General features: G+C 48.2%; 1 protein-coding gene across 5 annotated transcripts in view; it reads left to right on the top strand.

Annotated features, from left to right (window-relative positions):
- Positions 1 to 22,096, top strand: part of celf4 (CUGBP, Elav-like family member 4) — a 76,688-nt gene that overhangs the window by 47,755 nt on the left and 6,837 nt on the right. For 3 of the 5 annotated variants that reach the window (XM_068593733.1, XM_068593736.1, XM_068593732.1), the window contains exons 3-10: positions 12,418 to 12,466; positions 16,476 to 16,604; positions 17,565 to 17,644; positions 17,962 to 18,102; positions 18,839 to 18,977; positions 19,898 to 20,050; positions 20,555 to 20,665; positions 21,947 to 22,009. In XM_068593733.1, coding sequence (XP_068449834.1) covers positions 12,418 to 12,466; positions 16,476 to 16,604; positions 17,565 to 17,644; positions 17,962 to 18,102; positions 18,839 to 18,977; positions 19,898 to 20,050; positions 20,555 to 20,665; positions 21,947 to 22,009 — 865 coding nt within the window. The remainder of the gene's footprint in view (positions 1 to 12,417; positions 12,467 to 16,475; positions 16,605 to 17,564; positions 17,645 to 17,961; positions 18,103 to 18,838; positions 18,978 to 19,897; positions 20,051 to 20,554; positions 20,666 to 21,946; positions 22,010 to 22,096) is intronic. The other 2 variants (XM_068593734.1, XM_068593737.1) reach the window with 2 other exon arrangements.

Here is a 22,096-nt window from a genome sequence, read left to right as displayed (position 1 = left end):
CAAACAAATAAAAGGCCAGGACAGAATGTCCCTTGCCAAAAGACATTGTGTTGTTTTAGGGACTTTCTTTTTTCCTCATTCTATTTCCTGTTTTGGATCATTAAGCCATCGATTTTTGTTTCAGCGGGTAAACGGTGGCGTGGGCGGGAGGAGGAGGGGGGGGGGGGGAGACCCCCCTGGGAGCCGAGCTGAAAAACCTCAACAGAGTGGCCCCAGCAGGAGTTTCTCTAGTTGTGACAGGCGGCTCCCAGGGGCCAGTGGGCCCTCTTCACTCCGCGGGGGGACGAACCGTCACATGAAATCAGTCGTCCTGCTTCGGCATTCCTCGGCACGGCTCCATGAGAGGATATCTATGGATTTTCCTCCTCGCTAAATGTTCCTCTGTAGCCGCCGCCGAGTACAAACGTAGCACATTTAGGGACACATTTGGATTCCGGTCGTCACTGAAACTCCTCGGCGCTGCACAAAATGGTCAGTCATGGATTTTAAAGGATGTAAGAAGTCTGCTTCTGCTTCATGCCGATCACTACGTCTAATATATGTATAGAGGCGGAGAGGCAGCCGGAGAGATACGGGGGGAGATGCAGCAGCAGCAGACCCGGGATCAGTTGGCCGAGAGCCAGCGAGATATTACAGTCAGATATATAGTAACACAGATGGATGCACTCAGCCTAAAGAGGCTGACATATTGGCCGGCGCTGTCATAAGAATGACATAATACCGATCCTGACAGGTAATGAAAATAAAGGCCGCTCCACCGCAGAGTTGCATAAGCACTTTAACTTTAGCTCATACGACGTAAAGCATTTCCACTGACATATGGGATGTCCCCGGGGAGGTTTTCAGAGTGGTTGGATGTTAAAGGTGGAGGTCTGACAATTGGAAGTGGTCCCCGAACATGCCGGAGACGTAACTCTGGATTTCAGCACTCACTAAACCGAAAAAGAAAGCAGCGGGTCGGTTGCACCGAAGCGTCTCCTCGACGCCGGGACGCTAGCCATGAAGATGCATGACGGGGTCGTCGGCCCTCGCCCTCAAACGCACGCACACAAACATATTCAAATGCGTGGAAACACGTTGTAATTGTGCATCTACTGATTTGTAAAGGCTCAGGTAGTCTCAGTGGCGTGAGCGGCAAGCGGTTTAGATCTGTTTCAATGCAAAAGGAGGCACAAATACCCATAAGAATACACAGCATCTTCTGCATTTTTATGCTATATGTAGATGAATTTGCATTTTAAGCAATATTGAATTTACACTGATGCATCATTATGGCAACACGGATCCCGGAGGCGGTCGGATCAGCGACTCCTGGTGCATCTTGGGTGCATTTACACGTGCACTTTCCTGTGGTTCAGCTCAGTTTGGAGAAACTCCAAGTTCATTTGAGTCATTTAGTCGCAGATGTAAAAGGGGGGGGGGGGGGGTCTGTTTCACAAGATGAGCTGAATATGAAAAAAAATCGCTGTGTTTTGGCACCGTTCCTGCAAAATACATCAAAGCATATACTTAAATTAATACCAAGGGAGCGTGGCATGTGAGCAGAAGCTCCTCCGCTCAATAACAACACAAAAAAACTGTGCCGTGCATGAGGTGCGGGGGGGGGGGGGGGTAGTTAAATGAACTCAGTGATGAGGAACCATGTGGAATACGGACACTTTCAAAGTAAGACTTTGTCATTTTGCGAGACAAATTAACGTAATCCTCCTCTTGCAAATGAACGGTAATGAAATATCTTTTGGTTTCGCTGCGGCGGCCTCGCTCGGTCTCGCATGACCGGCGGCCGAGAGGCGAAGGTGCATCGCCTCGCCGCCTCGCCTCAGAGCGGCCTGCTCGCCGCCGCGTGTCAGACAACAAACACGAGCCGAGTCAACTCCACGATGGCGACGCAGCAAAGTAAATCCTGGACGATGTTCTCCTGACGTTTCCTTCCCCCGCTCCTTCATGCAGAGCTCCTCCTCTTCCTGTCCCAGCCTCCCTCTGTTGGAAAGCAAAGGCAGCAGAGATACTTTATAGGTTCAATTTGAAGGAACTTTTCCTCCATTAATAATGAAATCGTATTCCCCTCCTCCTCCTCCTCCTCCCCCTCTTCCTCACTTCCCCCAGGAGCGAGCCGGGTGCTGCTACTTAAAACTCTCTCTCACACTTAGTTTCTCAACTCTTTCTCTTATCCTCAGTCAAACCCTCACTTTTGCAAAGGAGGAAGGAAACAGAGACAAATGAAACCTCTGCATGTGAAGAAGGAAGGAGAGAGAATGAAACCGCGAGAGGACACATAACACATTCACTTTCATGGTCATCAATTCAAGCTCTGGTCCCTTTTCATACTTCTCTCGGCTGTTTTCTTGTTGCCGACGGAGCGAGCGTTTGGCGTCGTTACAGGACACCGAGCAGCAGGAGCCCTGCGGCTGAATCTCAGAGAAGCAACGAGAGCAATGAAAGACAAAGATGAGAGAGGCTGGTACACTACATGCAAACATCCGCGCTCGCATGTGCAAATGTGTATTCTGCGTGTGTGTGTGTGTGTGTGTGTGTGTGTTCTCCGTCACGTGCTTGTGCATATTTTTGACTCTTAAGTGTGTGGGAGTGAGAGAACATTCACATCGCCCACCTGGGCGCTCGCTGGGAGCCGGAGCTGAAAAACTCCCTGTTGTTTCTTTGGCGGAGCCTAACAGGCAGATTTAACTGTATCACTTCCTTCCTCCTCCTCCTCCTCCTCCTCCTTCTCCTTCTCCTCCTCCTCTCTTACTCCTCTCTGATCCCGACACTCTCTTCCTTCCCGTTTCTATATTTTATCAGTTAGAGAGTGTAGGAATTAGTGATTATTTGATGGAAATATGCAGGCAAAAGAAAGTGTGTGTGTCTGTGTGTGTCTGCGTGTGTGTGTGTGTGTGTGTGTGGGGGGGAGAAGGGTTATCTATCGGTCTAGATCTTCCACCCTCGCGTCATGTCGGTGCAGAGTTTGGAGGCAGCAGAGGATGATGGAGGTTACGCGTCACAGAGAGAAACCCTCGCAGGGCTTCAGCTGGACGCCACGTTTCTTTCCGCTCTCCTCTTTTTCCACGCTCCCTCTCTCCGTCCCTCTCCTCTTTCTCCCGTCCACGCCGAGGCCCGGATCACCTTATCCCACAATGCAATGCAACGTAATCGCCCAACTGGATGTGCGACAGTGTCGATTGCTTTGTAGCGCACGCGAGGAAGTTTTGAGGGAATCAAATTGTTGTCAATGTCGCTTTGCAGAGTTGTGCAAAGCTTTGACGGCTGCTTTGTGTTGAGTTTTGAAGGGTTGAGCATCCAGGTAAATGTCTTAAAGATCCACTCCCACACTGAATCACCTGTGAGGGAGACACAGCACACACCTGGTGAGCGGTGGGACAGAGAGGCTCACAGCCGGTGAGAGCAAAAGTAGTGTTTTCTCTCTTGCAGGCGGTTAGCTTAGCTCGCTAGCTTAACGCTACAGCTCTTTGGTTCAACCTGAACAAAGACCAAGAGGCGTAAAACGACAAAATGTGACAGCTTGTGTGACTGTCCCTTTAAATCTCTGCTCTCCGTCATCGCCACCAAACCAACAACGCGTCGTCGTCATCAGACATATTTTCCAGACAGCGGACTGAACGTGAAAGAGAGATTTCATCAGTTTACACATTTGACTTGTTAACACTTTAATAAAACCACGATTGCATGTTCCATCGGACAAAAGCACGTCTTCTTTAACTTTACTCGCCCACATTAATTATGCAGCTGAAGTATTAGTTTGCATATTTCCCATTTATCTTTTCTTCCTCTATACTTTTTATTGTGGTGTTTCATCACTGAGTCTCTCTCTCTCTCTTTCCAATACATCGTGAGTGACAGCTCATTACGACACCATCTCCTCACCCCTTAACCTTATGAGACGGAAACAAGAGTGTGTGTCTGTGTGTGTGTGTGTGTGTGTGTGGGCATGTGCACATTTCTCTGCGTGTCGTACCACAGGAGCGGTTGCATTTCCTCGCTCAGTGCATTGGCGGTGTGTTCACCCCGTGTTGCTATTTGTGTCTATATTTACATTTGCATATGCTGTAAGGTATCTTTCATATGCACGGGCCTTTCAAGTCAGCTCTCACTCTCTTCCTCTCTCACACACACACACACACACACACACACACACAAAGTCCAGCGATACACAGCTCATGAATACTCCCAATTATGGGAAACCCACTGGTGGGCTCTGTACCTCGCGATGGCTGCAGAAGAGGACACAAGTTGTGCCGGGATGGACGTGATCACGGCTCCCTCATTCATAGGAGGACAGCTTTTGAACTTGTTTTTTCCCCTCCTCCTCCTCCTCCTCCTCCTCCCCCTTTTTTTTATTCATTAGATAAGTGAAAAGCAAAAACCCAGTGATGGCACGCCACTACCAGCTATGATTTATGTTCACCTCTGGAAAGAGAAAAGTAGAATTTATGGCTTTCTCGTCTGGCCTAATCTTCACTATATGCTGCAAAGCCCAGGCAATGCAGTAAGCTTAGAGGGGGGAGGAGGGGGGGAGAGGGGGGAGGGGCTGAAAATTGTCCTCTACACTTTCTCTTTCTCTAGTTAGCTTTCTCTCTTTCCTCTTCTCTTCCTCTCACTCGCTAACCAACTCTATCACATTTTGTCCTTGTCATTTCTTTTCTCCTCCTGCAAGCTTTTCCGCACACACACACACACACACACACACACTCTCTATGCACACACACACACTGTGCACACACACGCGACACACTTTGAGCGCCTCCAATCAACACGCATGCACGTGCACGTAAACTGACGGAGCCGCTCGCCGACACCTTCGCTTCTCTCACACCAATTTTTCTCGCACTTTTTTTCTTTCTCCATTCTCCTCTTTCTTTCTTCCTCCCTTCCTCCCTTCCTCCCTTCCTTCCTCGCGCTGCTTCGCTCCGCACCTCCGCCCTCGGCCGCCTCCACGTATAGATCCTTTCTTTTTATAGTCAAAAGCTATAGTCCCCATGGCAACACCATAGTTTTTGATTGCCACTGGTGTATATGTCTAATTATGTAACTATCGCAAGGGGTTGTGTGTGCGTGTGTGTGTGTGTGTGTGTGTGTGTGTGTGTGTGTGTTTCCCGCTGCTGTCCTCCATTAGCAGTGCCTCTCGTTGTGATGGATCAGGACGTGTTGATAATCGATCCGTGTGCACGGCTCACAAAAAGAGTGAGACGTGTCACAAACATGTAACAACTGACACGTTTTCATGTATCAACGTGAGGGAAACGACAGACAGGCACACGTCTGTGTGTGCGCATCTCATTTGCACATGAGCGTGTGTGTGTGTGTGTGTGTGTGACAGGGAGGTGTGAAGCCATAACAGGTTTTGACAGGGTAAAATCATTTGGGGCTGCAGATGATGTGCTTTTTCTATCCGGTTACGGTGTGACAACAGAATTCTCGACCGTCGATTCCTATTAAAGTGTTCGCAGGAAGCGTAAATCCCGTCTGCTCTCATTCCACATCGATTCTTATCCGGGTGGAGCTCCGGAGAGGTGGAGGAAGAGGAGGAGGAGGAGGAGGAGGAGGAGGAGGAGGGGAATCTCAGGTTTTTTCTGAGGCATTAAACTCACTGTGTGGAAAAAAAATAGTTTTCACACATTTACCGGCGTCCTCACTGCGTTTGTACAGAAGAGGAGGATGAAGAAAACAGAGGATGGAGGGTAATAAGATGTGGAACAGGAATAGAAAGGAAAACAGGAAGAGAGGGACCCACATTTGCATTTTAACCTCTCATTCAGCCGTCCTCTTACCGCCGGTGTTCAGGCGGCCTGCCAGGGAGAGGAGGAGGAGGAGGAGGAAGAGGAGGAGGAGGAGGAGGGGAGGAGATAAAGAAGAGGTGGGCCGGCGTGAAATGGATCGAACAATGGATGTGAGAAAAGCATCGCTGCTCTCCCATCCGACTGTAGGCCAAAGAGAAAAGAAGTGGAGGAGTGTGTGTGTGTGTGTGTGTGTGTGTGTGTGTGTGTGTGTGTGTGTGTGTGTGTGTGTGGAGGGGGGGGGGTGATAACTTTGCAGCTTTTAACATGTCTGTGTTTTGTAACTATCTCTCCAACAACAACACGTCCTCACAAAGTTGGAGAAAGTGTTTTTTTTTTGGTGCCAAAGAAAAATGCAATCAGGAATCAAAAGAGAATAAATTGAGATGATTTTTTTTTTCCCACATGCTGCTCCCAAGGTCGGGAATGATCACCCTGGTGTAAAGAGTGTATGTTGATGAAGGAATCCGCCATGATCAGAGGCTCGGACGGGGAGGTTTTGCCTCCTCCAGTGATCGGTTTCGCTTCTCATCTGCCTTTGTGGAGACGTTGTGATGTCCGCAGACACGACGGGGAATGTAGGAAGACGGCCACGGCGAGGTCGCTCGACTTCCTGCGTTCAAATAGATCAGTCCCTTTTTTTGTATAAGTGTCTCTAAACCTCCGCCATCCAAACCCATTCCAGCAGAAAATGTAAGTGTAATAAATCCTTTTGCATGCGAGTTATTGTTCAGAGCAGAGTTTTGCTGCAGCACTTCATCATCTTGCATCATTCCCAGCGTAAGGAAATAGATAAATGAGAACCAGCGTGACGCACACTGCAGCCACGCCGCTCTCCTTGCACCTCAACGCTGCGACGGGACAGCCGCAAGAAAGCACGGACTGGGACGATTCATAATTCATCTGGACGCCTTTTTACGCGGCGCTCCATCCCGGCCCCAAACAACCGGGCCGAGCCGACCCAGGAAAACGCTCTGCTCGGCGTTGATCGCCCACCTCTGTTAGTCTGTGAGGACGAGGCGGGATGAAGCAGCAGAGGATGCAACAAAGGGAAAGAGATTGGGCTGTTTCAGACTCTTTACCCTCTCGTTGATCTCTCACTTCAACATCAAAACACAGCGCTCGTGTTTGGACGTCTCACATGTCAGGATAAAGAATACAGCAGACGGACTCTGTGGACGTCAGCGGAGGAGAAACCTGATGGGAATCCAAGTGGCACTTCAGCATTCATCAACTTCCAGACTGACCCAAATATTATTGTGAAACAGGATGCAATAGTGTCTTTTCAAACCAGAAAATGAGTCTTCGCTTCCTCAGAGTTCAGTCAAATTTCAATGCATGAGTATTTTGTTTTGCGCCACCTTCACTGAGGTAAAAGATCTTCTTCCTCCACCGGTTGGAGAAATATATTTTTAACTGCAGCTCATGTCCTATTCAGCATCGCCGAATAGGACATGAGCGTGCATGTCGTTAGCATCGGTTACGTCGAGGAAAACCCCAACCACAAGAGTCAAGATGTTTTCATATATGAATATGTTTTCATATGCACAGATAGTTAAGAACGTCATTCTATGCAGGGAAAAGATTATTTTGCTCGGTCCTCTTAAAAACAGAATTACAATAAACTTAAGGTAAAAATATAAATGAATACATTCAAAAAATAAAACAAATAAAACCAAAAAAATAAAATAAATACATCAAATAAATAAAAATACAGCATAACAATTAAAAAATAATTAAAATAAGGCAGAAAATATAAAATATTTAACAGTATTGCACAGAAATATGATAATATGATAATAGTATTGCTCATTGTATATTTATGCACTATGCATTTCTACAGCATTGCAGTTTGTGGTAAAGTTCACGTGTTGGTGGTATTTCAGGACGACACTCTTCAGGTTGCGATGGTTGAAATCGTTGAAATGTCCGAGTCAGCAAACACAGCGTCCGGGTTATAACACTATACTCTATTTATATATATATATATACAATACATATTTATATACACAACCACCGCGACTTGTCGGCTGGGGCAAACAAAACAAACGCTTGTTACCGAGATGAGCCCAGTGTGAGCGCAGGACGACGCCTTTTGACTGACTGACCTGCATTCTGCTCCAGATGAACACAACAGTCACATGACGCCGCTTCTCCGAGCGGTAATGGCGGCGGCGGCGGCGGCGGCGGCGGCGGCGCGAGCTCGTGAAGCCTTTTTTCCGCTATACAGATGTGTTGTAAAATACTTCTGGGGCCCGGAGAGGTTGCGAAAGTCAATAAACTGAAAGTTTTACATGTACTGGAGAGGAGGAGAGCCCTGATGGAAATACAGGGAGTATTCCACGGGAGTGTAATGCTTCTGCGAATTAATGTGAAATCAATACTTTTAAAATAGGTTGTCCTCTTTGAGACCGCTGGTGAAATCTATTACATGCGTGCTAAATGTTTTTTCTGGCTAATCTTGCCACTGAGGGGTTTTTTTCTTCTTCTTCTTCTTCTTCTCCCTCCTGCGTACAAGAGCCCAGTTTCCCAAAAAGCGTCTCATGATTACAGCCGTATTTGTTCCCGCTAATGTCTCCGTTGGCGTGTTTCCATCGTCGCGCGGGCCGAGGCGCTCTGGAGGAAAGCGGGTGGAGGTCGAGCGCCGGTGTGGTTCAGTGGGCGTCGGGTTACAGCGTGGCATCGCTCGACATCTGGAGCTAATACGGAAAACACGAAGAGAAACCGAGCACCTCCACGCCAAATGGGAACGGGAGACAGAATGACGTAGAAAAGACGGAACGGGCCTTTCGGCTGCAGAATGCAAAGCAGAGCTCTCAGTGGAAGGAGAGGTGTATTATGAAGGCAGCCTCCCCGGCTCCCCGGTGGAGTTTCATGGAGTGCTTTCTCACTGTGATAATGAAATGACCCGGCCTGCACCGCTCCCCTCTCTCCCCCTCTCTCTCTCTCTTTCTCCCCCCTCTCTCTCTCCAAAACACATCTGCTAGACGAGGGCGAAAATGAGAAAATCCTGCCTCCTCTCCAGAGTTTCGTAAAGCATACTTTCAATATTCTCTTTCTCAGACGACGATGGGAGCGCGCGAGCGACCGCGCGCGAGCTGCATGCGTTAGCTTGTGTGCTAAAACTGTATATAAAAAAAACTGTCTTTGAAGCACATCTGACATAACAAGGTAACACACTGGAATCCAGCGGCTATAAATCCCAGAGTTGTCATCGTCACGGTGTCTTTGTAACTTCATTCCTGTGGTTTGAATCAATACCAGGACTACAATTTTGCCCAATTGCAGAGGCAGAATCCAATATCGCAAACTATAGTCGCACACACGCTGTTTTTCAGCTAATCTTGTGGGCCTCGCTAAACATTCAGCCGGTACCAGACTGATTCAGAGGAATGACTCACCAGTATGGCTACGGCTGCATGCAGACCATGTATTCCCTCAGCTTCTAGTTAGCAGGGAATCTATGGCGGCGCTGAGGCAGAGCACTGTCATTGACTTACATAATCAACAGAGGAGTGTAGCAAGGATATGTGTGTGTGAGAGAGTGTGTGTGAGAGTGTGTGCACTCGTGTAGCTGCAGTTCTTTTTGAGCTGTCGATCATGTGGTACACCAAGGCCACTCCAACACGAGGTTGCTGAGGTGGACTTTCAGCAACAATGGAGTTAAGCTCGCGTGTGTGTGTGTGTGCGTGTGCATGTGTGTGTGTATGTGTGTGTGAGTGTGTTTTAATAGGCATATGCGTGGATGAATAGGCGCTCGCGTTCACGAGGCTGGGGAGAAAAGGGCGCGCTCCATGCGCGGTGTTAGCGGTGCGCGCTGAGAGATGAGCCAATTTACACAACACGTCGGCTCACAAGGAGACATTTACATATGCATTGTGTGTGTGAGCGTGTGTGTGTGGAGGTTGGTGTGTGTGTGTTGAAATGTTTCCATGCATGTCCTATTTGTGATTTTGCACGTTTGTGCGCGAGCCAAGCGCGCGCGTGTAGCCATGTAAGCCGACTCGCTGGTGTGTTTCTATACGTGTGTGCGTGTCTGCGTCTCGGGGTCTTTTTGTGTGTCTTTTTATTTTTTGAGGCTGGAGAGAGCTTCATGCGCTGTCTGTGTGTGTCGTCTTGCTTCTGCTGCTCAACGATGCCATCTGGCTTTGGCTAACACCACCGCACACCTCCTGGGGGAGCTATGCGCGCTCGTCGGCGTCTGGCTTTAACAACTGTTTTGGGATCGGTTGTCCGGTGGGCCGGTGCTAACTCACACTATTATGAGCGGGATGATAAAACTGACCTTGAAGCAGTTTATGGGCCCGAGATAATGGAAAGCGCCGATAGAGAGGACCATGAATCTCCACTCGGCTCTCAATGACGAAAGGAAACAATAGTTTGGTCACTTAGCGGCGTGTTGCGTGGAGCTGCGGGACGTCCCGCAGCTCCACGCGCGAAGAGGCCGATGACGGCGACCTGTGAAGGTAGTTTACAGGTTTATAAGCCTTCAGGTTGAACATTAAAAGAATCAGGAAGGAAAGAGGGAAAGTTTTGAGCTCAAATAAATGTTAAAAGGAAAGTGCAAACATTAGAAATAGATAGATAGATAGATGGATAGATGGATAGATAGATAGATAGATAGATAGATAGATAGATAGATAGATAGATAGATAGATAGATAGATAGATAGATAGATAGACATAATATATACACACACTTAAAAAAGATTGTCAAAAAAATTGAAACACATTATTTAAAGTTGAGTGAAAGTTGGCAGCTTTTAGAAATTTCTATTTTTGGGGGGAAATCATGGGAGAGTCATTTATGTTCTTTTTATCGCATATTTATAAAGTATTAATTTGATTATTTTTACTTTTTTGACAAACTAAAACTCATGTGTTAATTGAGTATAGTTGTGTGTTTCATCACTTGCATCATTAACATGAATCATCTTGACATTTTTGGGGGGAAAGTGTTGCTCCGTCCCAGAAAAATATGAATAATAACTCAGTGGAGGGTCTTGTTTTAATTATTTTTTGTAAACGCAAATACTTCAAGCCCCTAAAATGCCGGTGCAGAGAGATGTGGGAGCAGGAAATGAAGCGCTGTGCTGTGACCACGCGGGTGAAGCGTGAGCGTGAACGCAGTGAAAGTGGAACACATTTAGGTCAGAGCGAGGCCGGACCGTTTGGATGGGTGGAGGTAACAGCGCTCATATGTATGCAGGCTTATGGCACCCATGGGAGCCGTGGGCTGACCTTGTCCCGCACGCTGATCTATGTCCTCATCGCCCCCTCTGTCCTCGTTTCCTCATTCCTCCCCCGTCTCCCTTTTTCATCACTTCTCTCCTCTCAAACACCCCCACTTGTTTTTTTTTTGTTTGTATTTTACCATTTGTTGTAATCAGCCTCTCTTCTTCCTCACCCCGTTTGGTTTCACTCCCTCTTTCCTCTCCGGCGCCGCTTTCATTCACATCCTCCTGTCTCTCATTCACTTTAAAAAAAAACTCATTTCAACACCTTTTTTTTTTGCTTCTTCCATTCCCCAATTCCTTTAATCCCCTCTCGTCCTTTTTTTCTCCCCCAGATCAACAGCCAGTCTGATAAATAATGCATCGCGGCGCATTAAAAACATTAGCAGGGTTCTCATGGCTGTCACAGGGAGCGAGGAGACGAGGGGAGAGGAAGGAAGGGGGTAACTCCATTTTAAATAAGCGTTATGGAGAACGATGTGATTTAATATCAGCGCTCGGGGGACGAGGGGGAGGGGGGGGGTGAAGGTCCGAGCGTTAATTGTGTTTGCGCCGTGACATCGTCCCCCCCCCCCCTCCAACACGCTCAAAGGTTCCCGCCTTTGGTGAATCATCTGAAAGCCCCGAGATTCATTAAGATGATGACTGTATCAGCAAACTCTGAAGGAAAAAGATTTAATGACATTTAGCAAAACACTGATGCTGCATCACACAGAACCTTGACCTTTCCCTCCCCCCTTTCATCCTCAGCTTTCCTCTCCTCCTCCCCCCCCCTCCCCTCCTTCCTTCCATTCCTCCCGGCAGCGTGGCGATTGGCATTATTAAAAATTGATTGGCGGCGAGCGTTTAGCAGGGTGGTGAGGCGGAGAGGGGAAGCTTTGACAGGCAGGAGTGAAATGAAAGGAGGGCCTCGGCGGACACACTGTGGGAAAAGGTCTCACAGGGACACACACACACACACACACACACAGCGTGTGTGTTCGTGTGCGCGGCTTGAGTTTGGCTGTAAGTGTGTGTGTAAACACACAGCGCCGTTATACCTCGGAGTCGTCCGCCCCGCAGAGAGGACGCGGTCACAGCGGCGCTGCTGACCCGGAGTTACCTCTCCATCCCTCTTTCTGTCGTTCCCTCCATCCCTCTGCTCATCCAGCCCTCCTCTCTCCTTTCATCTCACATCAAATGATATCTCCAACCCATATTCCCAACCAACTATTCCCCCAATGGCTATAAGTGCTACAGCTTTGGAGATTTTCAATACACTTTACCCACAATTTGTCTGAGTGATTCTCAAAAACTTTTCTTTTTTTTGGGTGGGGGGGGGGTAGAAGCTATGCTACAACATGATGCTAACTGGTTGCCGTCTCTCTTCTCTTTGTCCTCTCTCTCTCTCGACAGATGAACAGACCGATCCAGGTGAAGCCAGCAGACAGCGAGAGTCGAGGAGGTACTGTACGCCCTTTCCTTTCCTTCTCCCCTCCCCTCCCTCCCTCCTTCCCTTCATCCTAGCCCGACAAAACATGCTGCCTGTGCGCATCAGCCTCAGCGTTATCCGTCCCATTAGACGATGTCTCCTGTACCTCGACGCGGGCCGACAGCCGGACCCTCCAGTGTTCACAACGCATCATGTAAACAGCGTTCCTCCTGGCCGCCGCCGTTGAAGCTCCTTTCTCGGAGTTTCATCATATGCACCGATGCATGCACACGCGACGCACACGCGGGGGAAACATGCGCGTCACGCCGCGCCGGACGGGGGGGAAAACAGGGCCACCAATAACGCTGTCGTCCCGTTTGACTTGAAGAGGCAGTCCTAGTTCATGTGCGGCGTATCGTATCGACAGCTCAGACGGCGCAAAGCACATTTTCTATGTCTGGACATGTAGTGACCTGCTTCTGACATCAATCAATGGACTGTACGAGAGAAGATTGATGCAGTTTGACCGTTTTTGGCTGGAGTGTAACTTTGGCAGTTGTTGGTGTAATTGGCACCAGAGCGAGTCTCCAGTCGGAAGAAAGAGGGGGAATAAGTGGAGGAGGAGGAGGGAGAAATAGAGCATGGAAGGAGTTCAAAGTGAGCAGAGAGAAACATAAGGACTGAGGAAGAGGTGCGCCTGTAAAAGAGGAGGGGGGGAAACTTTCAGGAGCAGGAAAGAGAGATAGTGCGACGTCCTTCTATGTGGTTTGCTGGCGCTCTTGAGTGTGATTGATGGAGCGCGAGGGAACGAGGCGAGGAAGCAAAGCGAGGGCAACGCAGGCCGTCCGCACCGCCACGCAACCTTATCTCTGAACTCTTTGTGAAATAATTATTCATTACATTTACATTTTTTTGGTATCTATTTGGTTATTTTTGCAGGGGGACAAAACACAGTTAACAGTAACGCGTGTCTCCTGCCAGCCAAGGAGCGTCACTGTTGCACCACAGAGCGACAAACACACAACGCGGACGAGCTGGAGACACAAAGCGCCGCAGTGTGAGATAAAACATGGACTCAGTGTGATAGACATCATGAATTCAATCAATTATTGGTGGTGACACAGACTTTAACCAAAGATTAAGGCTGGCTTTAAACACTGCAACGCTTCCTGAGTGCCTCACGTATGTGGACATGCAACACACACACACACACACACACGCTGAGGTGCAGACATGTTAAAAGAAGCAATGCATTGCATTTTAAAAGCTTGTCATATGTGTATTAATATAATATAACTACTGAATTATGTGTGAAGAGATATACAATAGTACAATATTCCCTCTGATATAAAGTGCAGTATAATGCAGCGTCACATGTATAAGTACCTCAAAAGTCCTTCTCACCATTGATAATATTCGGGACGGAGGAATACTACTCATGCGAAAGAAAATACTTCTGTTGCAGAAATAAATAATGAAATTACATAGTAAGACATTTTATGATTCTTAGAAATACTCCAGCTGCCTACTAAATATTCCAGTAAAAGGGAATCAGGGAGTCATTGACACATGCTGCGTGTGTGTGTGTGTGTGTGTGTGTGTGTGTGTGTGTGTGTGTGTGTGTGTGTGTGTGTGTCCTTTCCCATAGAAAGATGTTTATGTTTATTGGTGTCTTCCCTGGGGAACAATAGGCTTTATCCAACAATGAGGTGTGTGTGTGCGTTAGAAGGTGGGGGGGCGAACATTTCAAGATCTGTGTGTGCGTGTGTGTGTGTGTGCGTGTGTGTGTGTGTCCTCCCCCCTGATGTGCGCTCCACTCTTGTAAACACCCCCCCTCCCCTCCAGTGCAAGGCCAGAGCGCAGATTAGTCTTGTTGACTCTGCAAGGACGCCGTGTCACGCACAGCGGTGGGGAAACGGACCCTTAGCACGCACACACACACACACACACACACACACACACACACACACATGCACATATAACCACACGTGTTCATTTACAGAGCACACTCAGAGGCAATTGCACTGAGGCTCATTAATTCTCCCAACATATACATCCATTTCTACAAAGCTGGGAATCTGCAAGACGTAAAAAAAAAAAAAAAACAGACGCCGAAACATCTGCTGCTGTTGCGCGCTAACACGCTCTCGCCGTCTGCCTCGCACTTTCTCCTCAAACACTCATCCAGTGACTCAACGCCACGCCGTCAAGGTGAATAATGAACTGGACCTCAGTCCCGCTATATTTTATTAAAACCCATACGCACAGAATTTGTGTATGATTTGTCACGCTGCGATTCTTTTTGACAGCGTGGAAAGTTTGTTCGGTGGAGAAAAATAGAAAAATCTGGGTGCGGGGGAGGTTATGTGTTCCACATACTGGCTGCTCTGTGTTCATGGAGGGGGGAAGGTGGATTGATGAGTTGCATCGTCGCCGCGTGACAGCGTGAGCGAGTCCTAATGACTTCCCAACGTGTGGAAGGTGGGCATTTTATTTTGAAAGTGTTCATCGGTCGCCATGACCGCCGTGCGCGGGGCTTCCTGTGTAACAACAGGTCGCCCCTCCCCCTCCCGTGCAAACCCCTCGTTTACGTAATTGTCTTCTGCATTCAGCATGACCTTTGACTTATGCACGGCGCTTGTTATTTCTGCTAAGTCACATTTATTGTTATCTCGTGGAACTCGCCGCCTCATTATTGTGCAGCGGGCTGCAGCATCCTGCCTGCGATGCATATTTAATAATAATAATAACAACTGAAATGTGTTGTCACGTGTGCACAGAGCCCCCCTGGACAGAATAGCTGAACTTCATTAGCTTTTTAATGATGTTCTGACCTGAGGACACACACCTGTCTGTCTAATACCTCTCAGAGAGAACACGAGGTACTAAAACTGTCTGATTAGTCTGATAAGTCAGACCCACGGGTTGTCACACAAGCCATCGTTAGTAGATATCATATTTGACAAATGCATCAGGTCAAGATGTGTGTAGTGTTGACTCGCTGGATGTAGACTGTGGGTTTAAGTCTGCATCTGCCCCCCCCCCCCCCCCTCCCCCCCCCTCACCCGAAATACTTTGCAAGGGCACCAACACTGCTTCATTCGCTGAGCGCCGCCCGAGACGATTGTGATTGGTTTGAAGAAATAAGAACAAGCGTGAGCGTTTTCTTTTTTTGTTTTCCTGATGAGCAGCGTGTCTGTCTGTTCCAGCATAAGAGAGGGGAGACATGGGACATTTGGGTAACCACAAACATTTACTCACCGTGCTGAAGACGCAGCTCCGTATTAGCCACTTAGCTCCTCCACAGCCGCGAGGCTAACAGGTTGCTAGCTCAGTCTGATTGCTGGCGCAACCGGAGCCAGCAGCAATGCTTCCCGTCACAAAGAGATGGGCTCATGGTTGCAGACTCTTTAACTGCAGCGGCGAGCAGTAAATGTGAGACGTAAACGCTGCACCATGCGCACATGTGACCTGAACTTCCCCTACACGTTTGTAATTTAATCTCGGGGAGAGGATAATCTCAGTAAATGGATCCAGAAAAAAAAAAAAAAAAGATGTTTCCCCATTTAAAATGCGGATGTTGGACGGGCAGGAGGAGCGCGGCTGCATTGAGTCACTACAGTTGACAAATTTCAAATTTCTACATTGTTGTCATCTAATATAATTATTGGCATCTGTCACCGACTTGTTATGAACATTTTTTTAATTGTTATTCTATTGTTATTGGACCGCTGATGTTTCCCAAATGGAGCGGAGCGCCTACGTATACGACCATGAACCCCCCCCCCCACCCTTTGTTTAGGATACTCATTAAGGGTTTGTGGTTAAGCAAATAGCTTGGAGCCGATAGCTTCATTCAAGCCCAATTGAGAGGGAAGGATGTGCGACTAAATGGGCGGAGAACATATGTTCCCTCGGAGAACATACACAATCTGTTGAGCACAGAAGGGGGGGGGGTGAAGAAACGCTGCTATTTCAGTGAACGTAGCGTGGAACATCACAAGGCATCTCTGATCCTCTGATCGTGACCTATTCCTTTTAGAAGACAGAAAGCTCTTTGTGGGCATGCTCAACAAGCAACAGTCAGAAGATGACGTGCGGCGCCTTTTTGAGTCCTTCGGCAGCATCGAGGAATGCACCATCCTCCGAGGCCCCGACGGAAACAGCAAAGGTGAGTTTCATGTGGCTGTTTATAACTTTGAGACCCACCGGCAGACTGCTTTCACACGCCGTACTGCACAGGAATGATTTGGCCTTTCAAAGTTGGTGACTTTGCAAAGTTCTCCTTTAAAACACTCCACGTTGAGCGATGTCAAAGCGGGGCTGTGTTGTTGTTGTTGTTTTTCTCGCAATCGTCACGCAAAGAACGCCGTCGAATCCTGTAAATTTCAGCCATCTGACGGGACGAGAGACGTGAAAGCGTCAACTCTTTACGGACGAACCCCATTAACCCCTCCAGTCGACCCACATGGGGTCTGACGAAGACAAAACAAATCCTTATTAAACCACCTGACTTCACGTCACGCCAGAAAAACTGTCCTCTTTTTTTAAAAAAATGTTGTCGACGCGCTACACAAGTTCACTGCATGAAGTTCATCAGTGGGCTTAGCGGCCAATCAATGAGGCCCGATGATAACTAAGCCCGATGATTACAGTGGGCTTGATCACTCTGATTCCTCCGTGAAGCTCCATTAGCGAAGGCCTCATCAGCCGGCTTACTCGGCTAAGTGGGCTTTAGCTCAATAATTACTGGGAACTTGATCATTCAAATTCATCAAGCAGAGGGGGGGGGGGGGGCTTGTCAATAGTAAGCGACACCAAGAAACGCCGCCGCATTTTAAGCCCCCAGTCGGAGGATCCCTGAAGTTGTTAATGGTGTCAGAGTGGCGCGTTTAGCTCGGCGTATCGAGCGTGGATCCGCAGACCGAGTTTGTTTACGTAGGAAACTCACCCCCGGAAAGAAATAAAAGCGTTTCACTCGTCGCCTTGTTTGTTCCTGGCAATGTTTTGTGGGTGATACTGTGTGATATACTTTACAGCGAACTTCCCTCTTTCTGTTCTCACTGCCTGTTTTCCCCCTTTGCCATCTTCTCCCCCCCTCCATCTCCCTCCCTTCCTTCCCTCTCTTTAGGCTGTGCCTTTGTAAAATACTCCTCTCACGCTGAAGCTCAGGCAGCCATCAGTGCACTACACGGCAGCCAGACAATGCCTGTGAGTACATCCTTACTGTGTGTGTGTGTGTGTGTGTGTGTGTGTGTGTGTGAGCATGTAGATTTATGTGAGGGAGGTGAGTCACGTCGAGAGATGAGTCACAAAGCGCTTAATTACCTTCTTAAAGTTGAGTTAAGCTATACTTTATTAATCCCAGTGAGGGAATTCGTCCTTTGCGTGTGGCCCCGCCCCCTTCCTCACTATTTCAAGGTAATGGGTGTGAACTGCGGCTCTTGTGTGTGTCTGTATTCACTATCATGTTCTGCGTGGCGTGTTTGTGTGTGTATGTGTGGGTGGGCGGTTGGGTCGGTGCACAGGGCGCCTCATCCAGTCTGGTGGTGAAGTTCGCCGACACGGATAAGGAGCGCACCATCCGCCGCATGCAGCAGATGGCCGGTCAGATGGGCATCTTCAACCCCATGGCGCTGCAGTTTGGAGCCTACGGCGCCTACGCTCAGGCAAGACGCCCCGCAAAACGTCCCCGCCGTCCACTGATATTAATCCAACGAAGCCACGGAGAATTAAAAGGGAGCGGTCCAAGCCCGGCTCGCGTGGGAATCTGAGGGAGCATTGAGGAACACTGCTTTTTTTTTTAGGATACGATGTGTAAAAAAACACATCCAGTGAGATTAAATACCAGTTTTCATTCTTCATCTTCTTCTTTTTTCTTAACTCAATAATGTAAAGGCCTCAGCCCTCCTTTAACCTTTTGGAAACCGTGCATGAAAATCCTCCAGCGCCCATTTTTAAGTCCCAGCATGCCCACATTCAGACTTTTGGCTTAAAATACGTAATTTTTCAAAATTTTTGAATCAAACGACACAGTTTTTTGACTGAAACTCCTTCCTAACAGGATAAGACTTTGTTTTATTGTGATTTTTGTTGCAGATTCTGATTCTTTAGGTCCTAATCTTTCCATAAAGGTGTCTTATTAACGCTCCAAGAGGCACTTTAGGGGGAATCTGGCTCATATCATGCTGGATGTTCATAGTTACCATCAAAATATCTTTTAAGTGTTTTGTTTTTGCAGATATACATTTTTTTCCTAATACTTTGCTGAACAAATACACACAATAAACACAAGTATTGTAATTAATTTGTGCTTCCTACGACCACTCAAACACAGGAGAAAAGAGGTCTGGAGTGAACATCGGTTGCACAGTTTTCAGGCGTTAACCCCTCGTCTCTGCGTAGGTGCAGCAGCAGGCAGCACTGATGGCGTCCGTCGGCCAGGGAGGATACCTCAGCCCCATGGCGGCCTTCGCTGCCGCCCAGATGCAGCACATGGCCACCATCAACGGCATCCCGGGAGCGCCGCTGACCCCGACGTCAGGTAACAGTGAGGGGAGCGAGCGTCAGCAGCCTGAAGAGGGAAAGGGTTTTAAAAACAGATGCAAAGAGTTGGAGGACGATTCATCTGGTTGTAGATGTTTTTAAATGAGGAACGTGTCTCATGTTCTGTTTTATCTGTTTATCTGAAACTGTGTTGAAACCATGTGTTGCTGCTGTCTTGGCCTGGACGCTCTTGAAAAGGAGTTTTTTAATCTCAACGAGGCTTCCCTGGATAATTAAACCCTCAAATAAATAAAAAGAGTACAAGAATGTTGTACTCAACTTAAAATACTTTGAGTAAATTTGTACAAGTTAAAGTTCTTGCAGGAAAAACAAGCGTGCTGCCGCTGTGTTGGCATCACGCCAGACCATCAACAACACACACGACAAGGTCCTAAACACACAAAGTGTCAACAATATTACAAAGTATGCTGGATGTTTTCTTTACAATGAAACGCTTATTTTGCTCGGCCCTCCTAACACAGAATTACAATAAAAATAAGGTATATATTTATACCTTATTTTTATTGTAATTCTGTATGTGTATATATATATATATATATATATATATTTTATTTAAAAATAAAAGATATAACAGTATTGCACAAAAATATAATAATACTATTGCTGCGATGAATATGATAAAATATGATAACAGCATTGCTTATTGTGATTTTATTCACTATGCATTGATGTAACATTGCTACAATGTCCAAATCTGGTCATGACATGACGTCACAGCAGTGTGACTTCATGAAGTCCTCTTTGGCGTTCAGTGTCTTCACGCCGGCCCGACGCCCTCTGACATTTCCTGGAGGCGTCCAGTCCCAGTAAAACTTCTCCACGTTGTCCGAGAATAGAGAAGAAGAAATAAAAAAAAGCTCACCGTTGCTCTCTCGCTCCCTGCGTGGCGCTCTGCAGGCGGCAGCACTCCTCCGGGCATCGGCGCTCCCACGGTGACCAGCATCCCCTCCCCCATCAGTGTGAACGGCTTCACCGGCATGCCGCCGCCGCAGGCCAACGGGCAGCCGCCGGCGGAGGCCGTGTTCACCAACGGGATGCACCATTACCCTGGTGAGTCCCATCCAGGGGAGGAGGGGGGAGGAGAGGGGAGGAGGGGGGGGAGGGGCATGGATGCAAACACACAAAGTGATACGGGGACATGTGTTGTACAACGCTGTGTGTAAAACGATGGCGACACTGTTTGTCATGTTAGAGCGTGACTTCTTTGAGAACGGAGCTTAAACGCTCAGAGACACACACTCTGCAGAGGGAGGGGGGGGGGGGGGGGGGGGGAGTGTGCATGCCGCCGGCTCACAGGCGTGAAACGGCCTTGAAGCATGTGTTCGGGAGGCCGAGGCCAGGCGAGTTTAGCCCGCAGACAGTCAGCATGTCGAGGAAGATGAGTGTTTGGCAAAAGGTGCTTATGGGGCTGCTGGAGCCGGAGTATGCGCTTGTGTCATGAGCCGTGGCCGGCACCTCATTGGGTTGTTGTTGTTTTTTTGTCTGTGAAGAGGCGGAGGAAGCAAATCTGTCTCTTTTTTTGTTGTTGTGTCTTTACACTCTTTGTCTCTCCAGTGTTGCAGGAGGTGGTTTTTAGGGAGGACTCGGAGAAAAACGGCTTGGGCGTGGCTCCGAGGAGTTGTTTTGGGGTTCAGGGTGGCTGCTTCCTCTCCTCTCTCTCTGAAGGTAGCGCTCCTCTCCCTCCTCTCCCTCCTCTCCCTCCTCTCCCTCCCCTCTTCTTCATATAAGGGTCAATAAGATTTTGTGTTCAGAAGTCCTTTCAAAGCCGTGCGCTTTTCACATCATCCTTTGTAAACCTGCATGAGGTTCAGCGTCGTCAATGTTCGGTAATGATTCGCAGAAAGGAAACTGTGTCGAGCTCCCCGCAGCCTGGCTTTCTTTAGAGCTACGAGGACGAACGCACGGCCCTGATTTTACAGCCGGAAAGCAGGACAAGAAATCCATCCTCCCAACTTGAACGTGTCAAACTGCAGATATTTCCTGCATTCACACCAGTTTACAAAAGATGATGGACAGCTGCACGCTTTCAGAAGGTTCCTGGACCCGATTGGACGAGCGTTGAACGTCTCGACCTTTACCTGAGCTCGCCCCTCTCTCTCTCTCTCTCTCTCTCTCTCTCTCTCTCTCTCTCTCTCTCTCTCTCTCTCTCTCCCCCCGTACGGCTGTCTGAACCCTCCTTCAGTGTCGCTGTTGGTCCGATGTGTTCAGTGTCTCTTTGGTTTGGTGATAGTGGTTTTCAGTGTCTGTGCGTGGTTATCGGTGTGTGTGTGTGTGTGTGTATTTAATGTGCATGTACTATGTGTACAGATGGGTAGTTATGAAGTGCGGCGCAGCATCTTTTCGGTGGCAACAAGTGTGTGTAGATGGTCAATTTATTTCATTTTTCTTTTTAAATAATGAATTGCATCTAGGACACGTGACGCGATAGCAACAGGTGCATCCAGTGAGTGTGTGTTGTGATTGTGTTGTTGTATATATGTCTCACTACAGTCAGACAAATCAATGTTACGTCTTCGTAGATACATAAATGACAATGTTCTGTCCTCTCCCGCGGCGACACTGTGTTGTCTTCTGGTCTTCTTCTTCTTCTCTGGAGTACCACGAGCGGCTTTAGAAGACGCTTTAGGAGGAACACAAAGCAGGGAAGAGGGGATTCGTTCCTCACACGCCTCTCCTCGCCGGCCGGGCGCTCTAACCTTTCTGCTTTTCTTCTCCTCCTCCTTCCTGCTCTCCTCTCCATCCCCGCTCCCGCTCGCCCTCGTTATATATTACTCTCGCCTTCCTCCGTGGCCTCTCCCTCCATCTACATTCTCCCTCCGTCTCGCTCTGCCTCATCTCCCCCTACACACACACACACACACACACACACACACACACACGCCTCCATCCATCCACCCACCTCCCCCTCCACCCCTCCGTCTCCTGTCTTTGTCTCTGGTGGAGCAGCTCAAAGTCCCACTGCAGCTGATCCTCTCCAGCAGGCTTACACCGGAGTCCAGCAGTATGCAGGTCTGTCTGTCACTCTCACAGCACCACTGATCTGTGTGTGTGTGTGGGTGTGTGTGTCTGTGTGTGTGTGTGTGTGTGTGTGGACCG

This window comes from Clinocottus analis, unplaced genomic scaffold, assembly GCF_023055335.1.
Source record: "Clinocottus analis isolate CAN_PGR_092001 unplaced genomic scaffold, fCliAna1.0.p SCAF_3, whole genome shotgun sequence".
In the NCBI taxonomy this organism is placed as follows: domain Eukaryota; kingdom Metazoa; phylum Chordata; class Actinopteri; order Perciformes; family Cottidae; genus Clinocottus; species Clinocottus analis.
The sequence above is the reverse complement of the archived record's forward strand: the minus strand, read 5'-3'. Positions and strand labels throughout refer to the sequence as shown.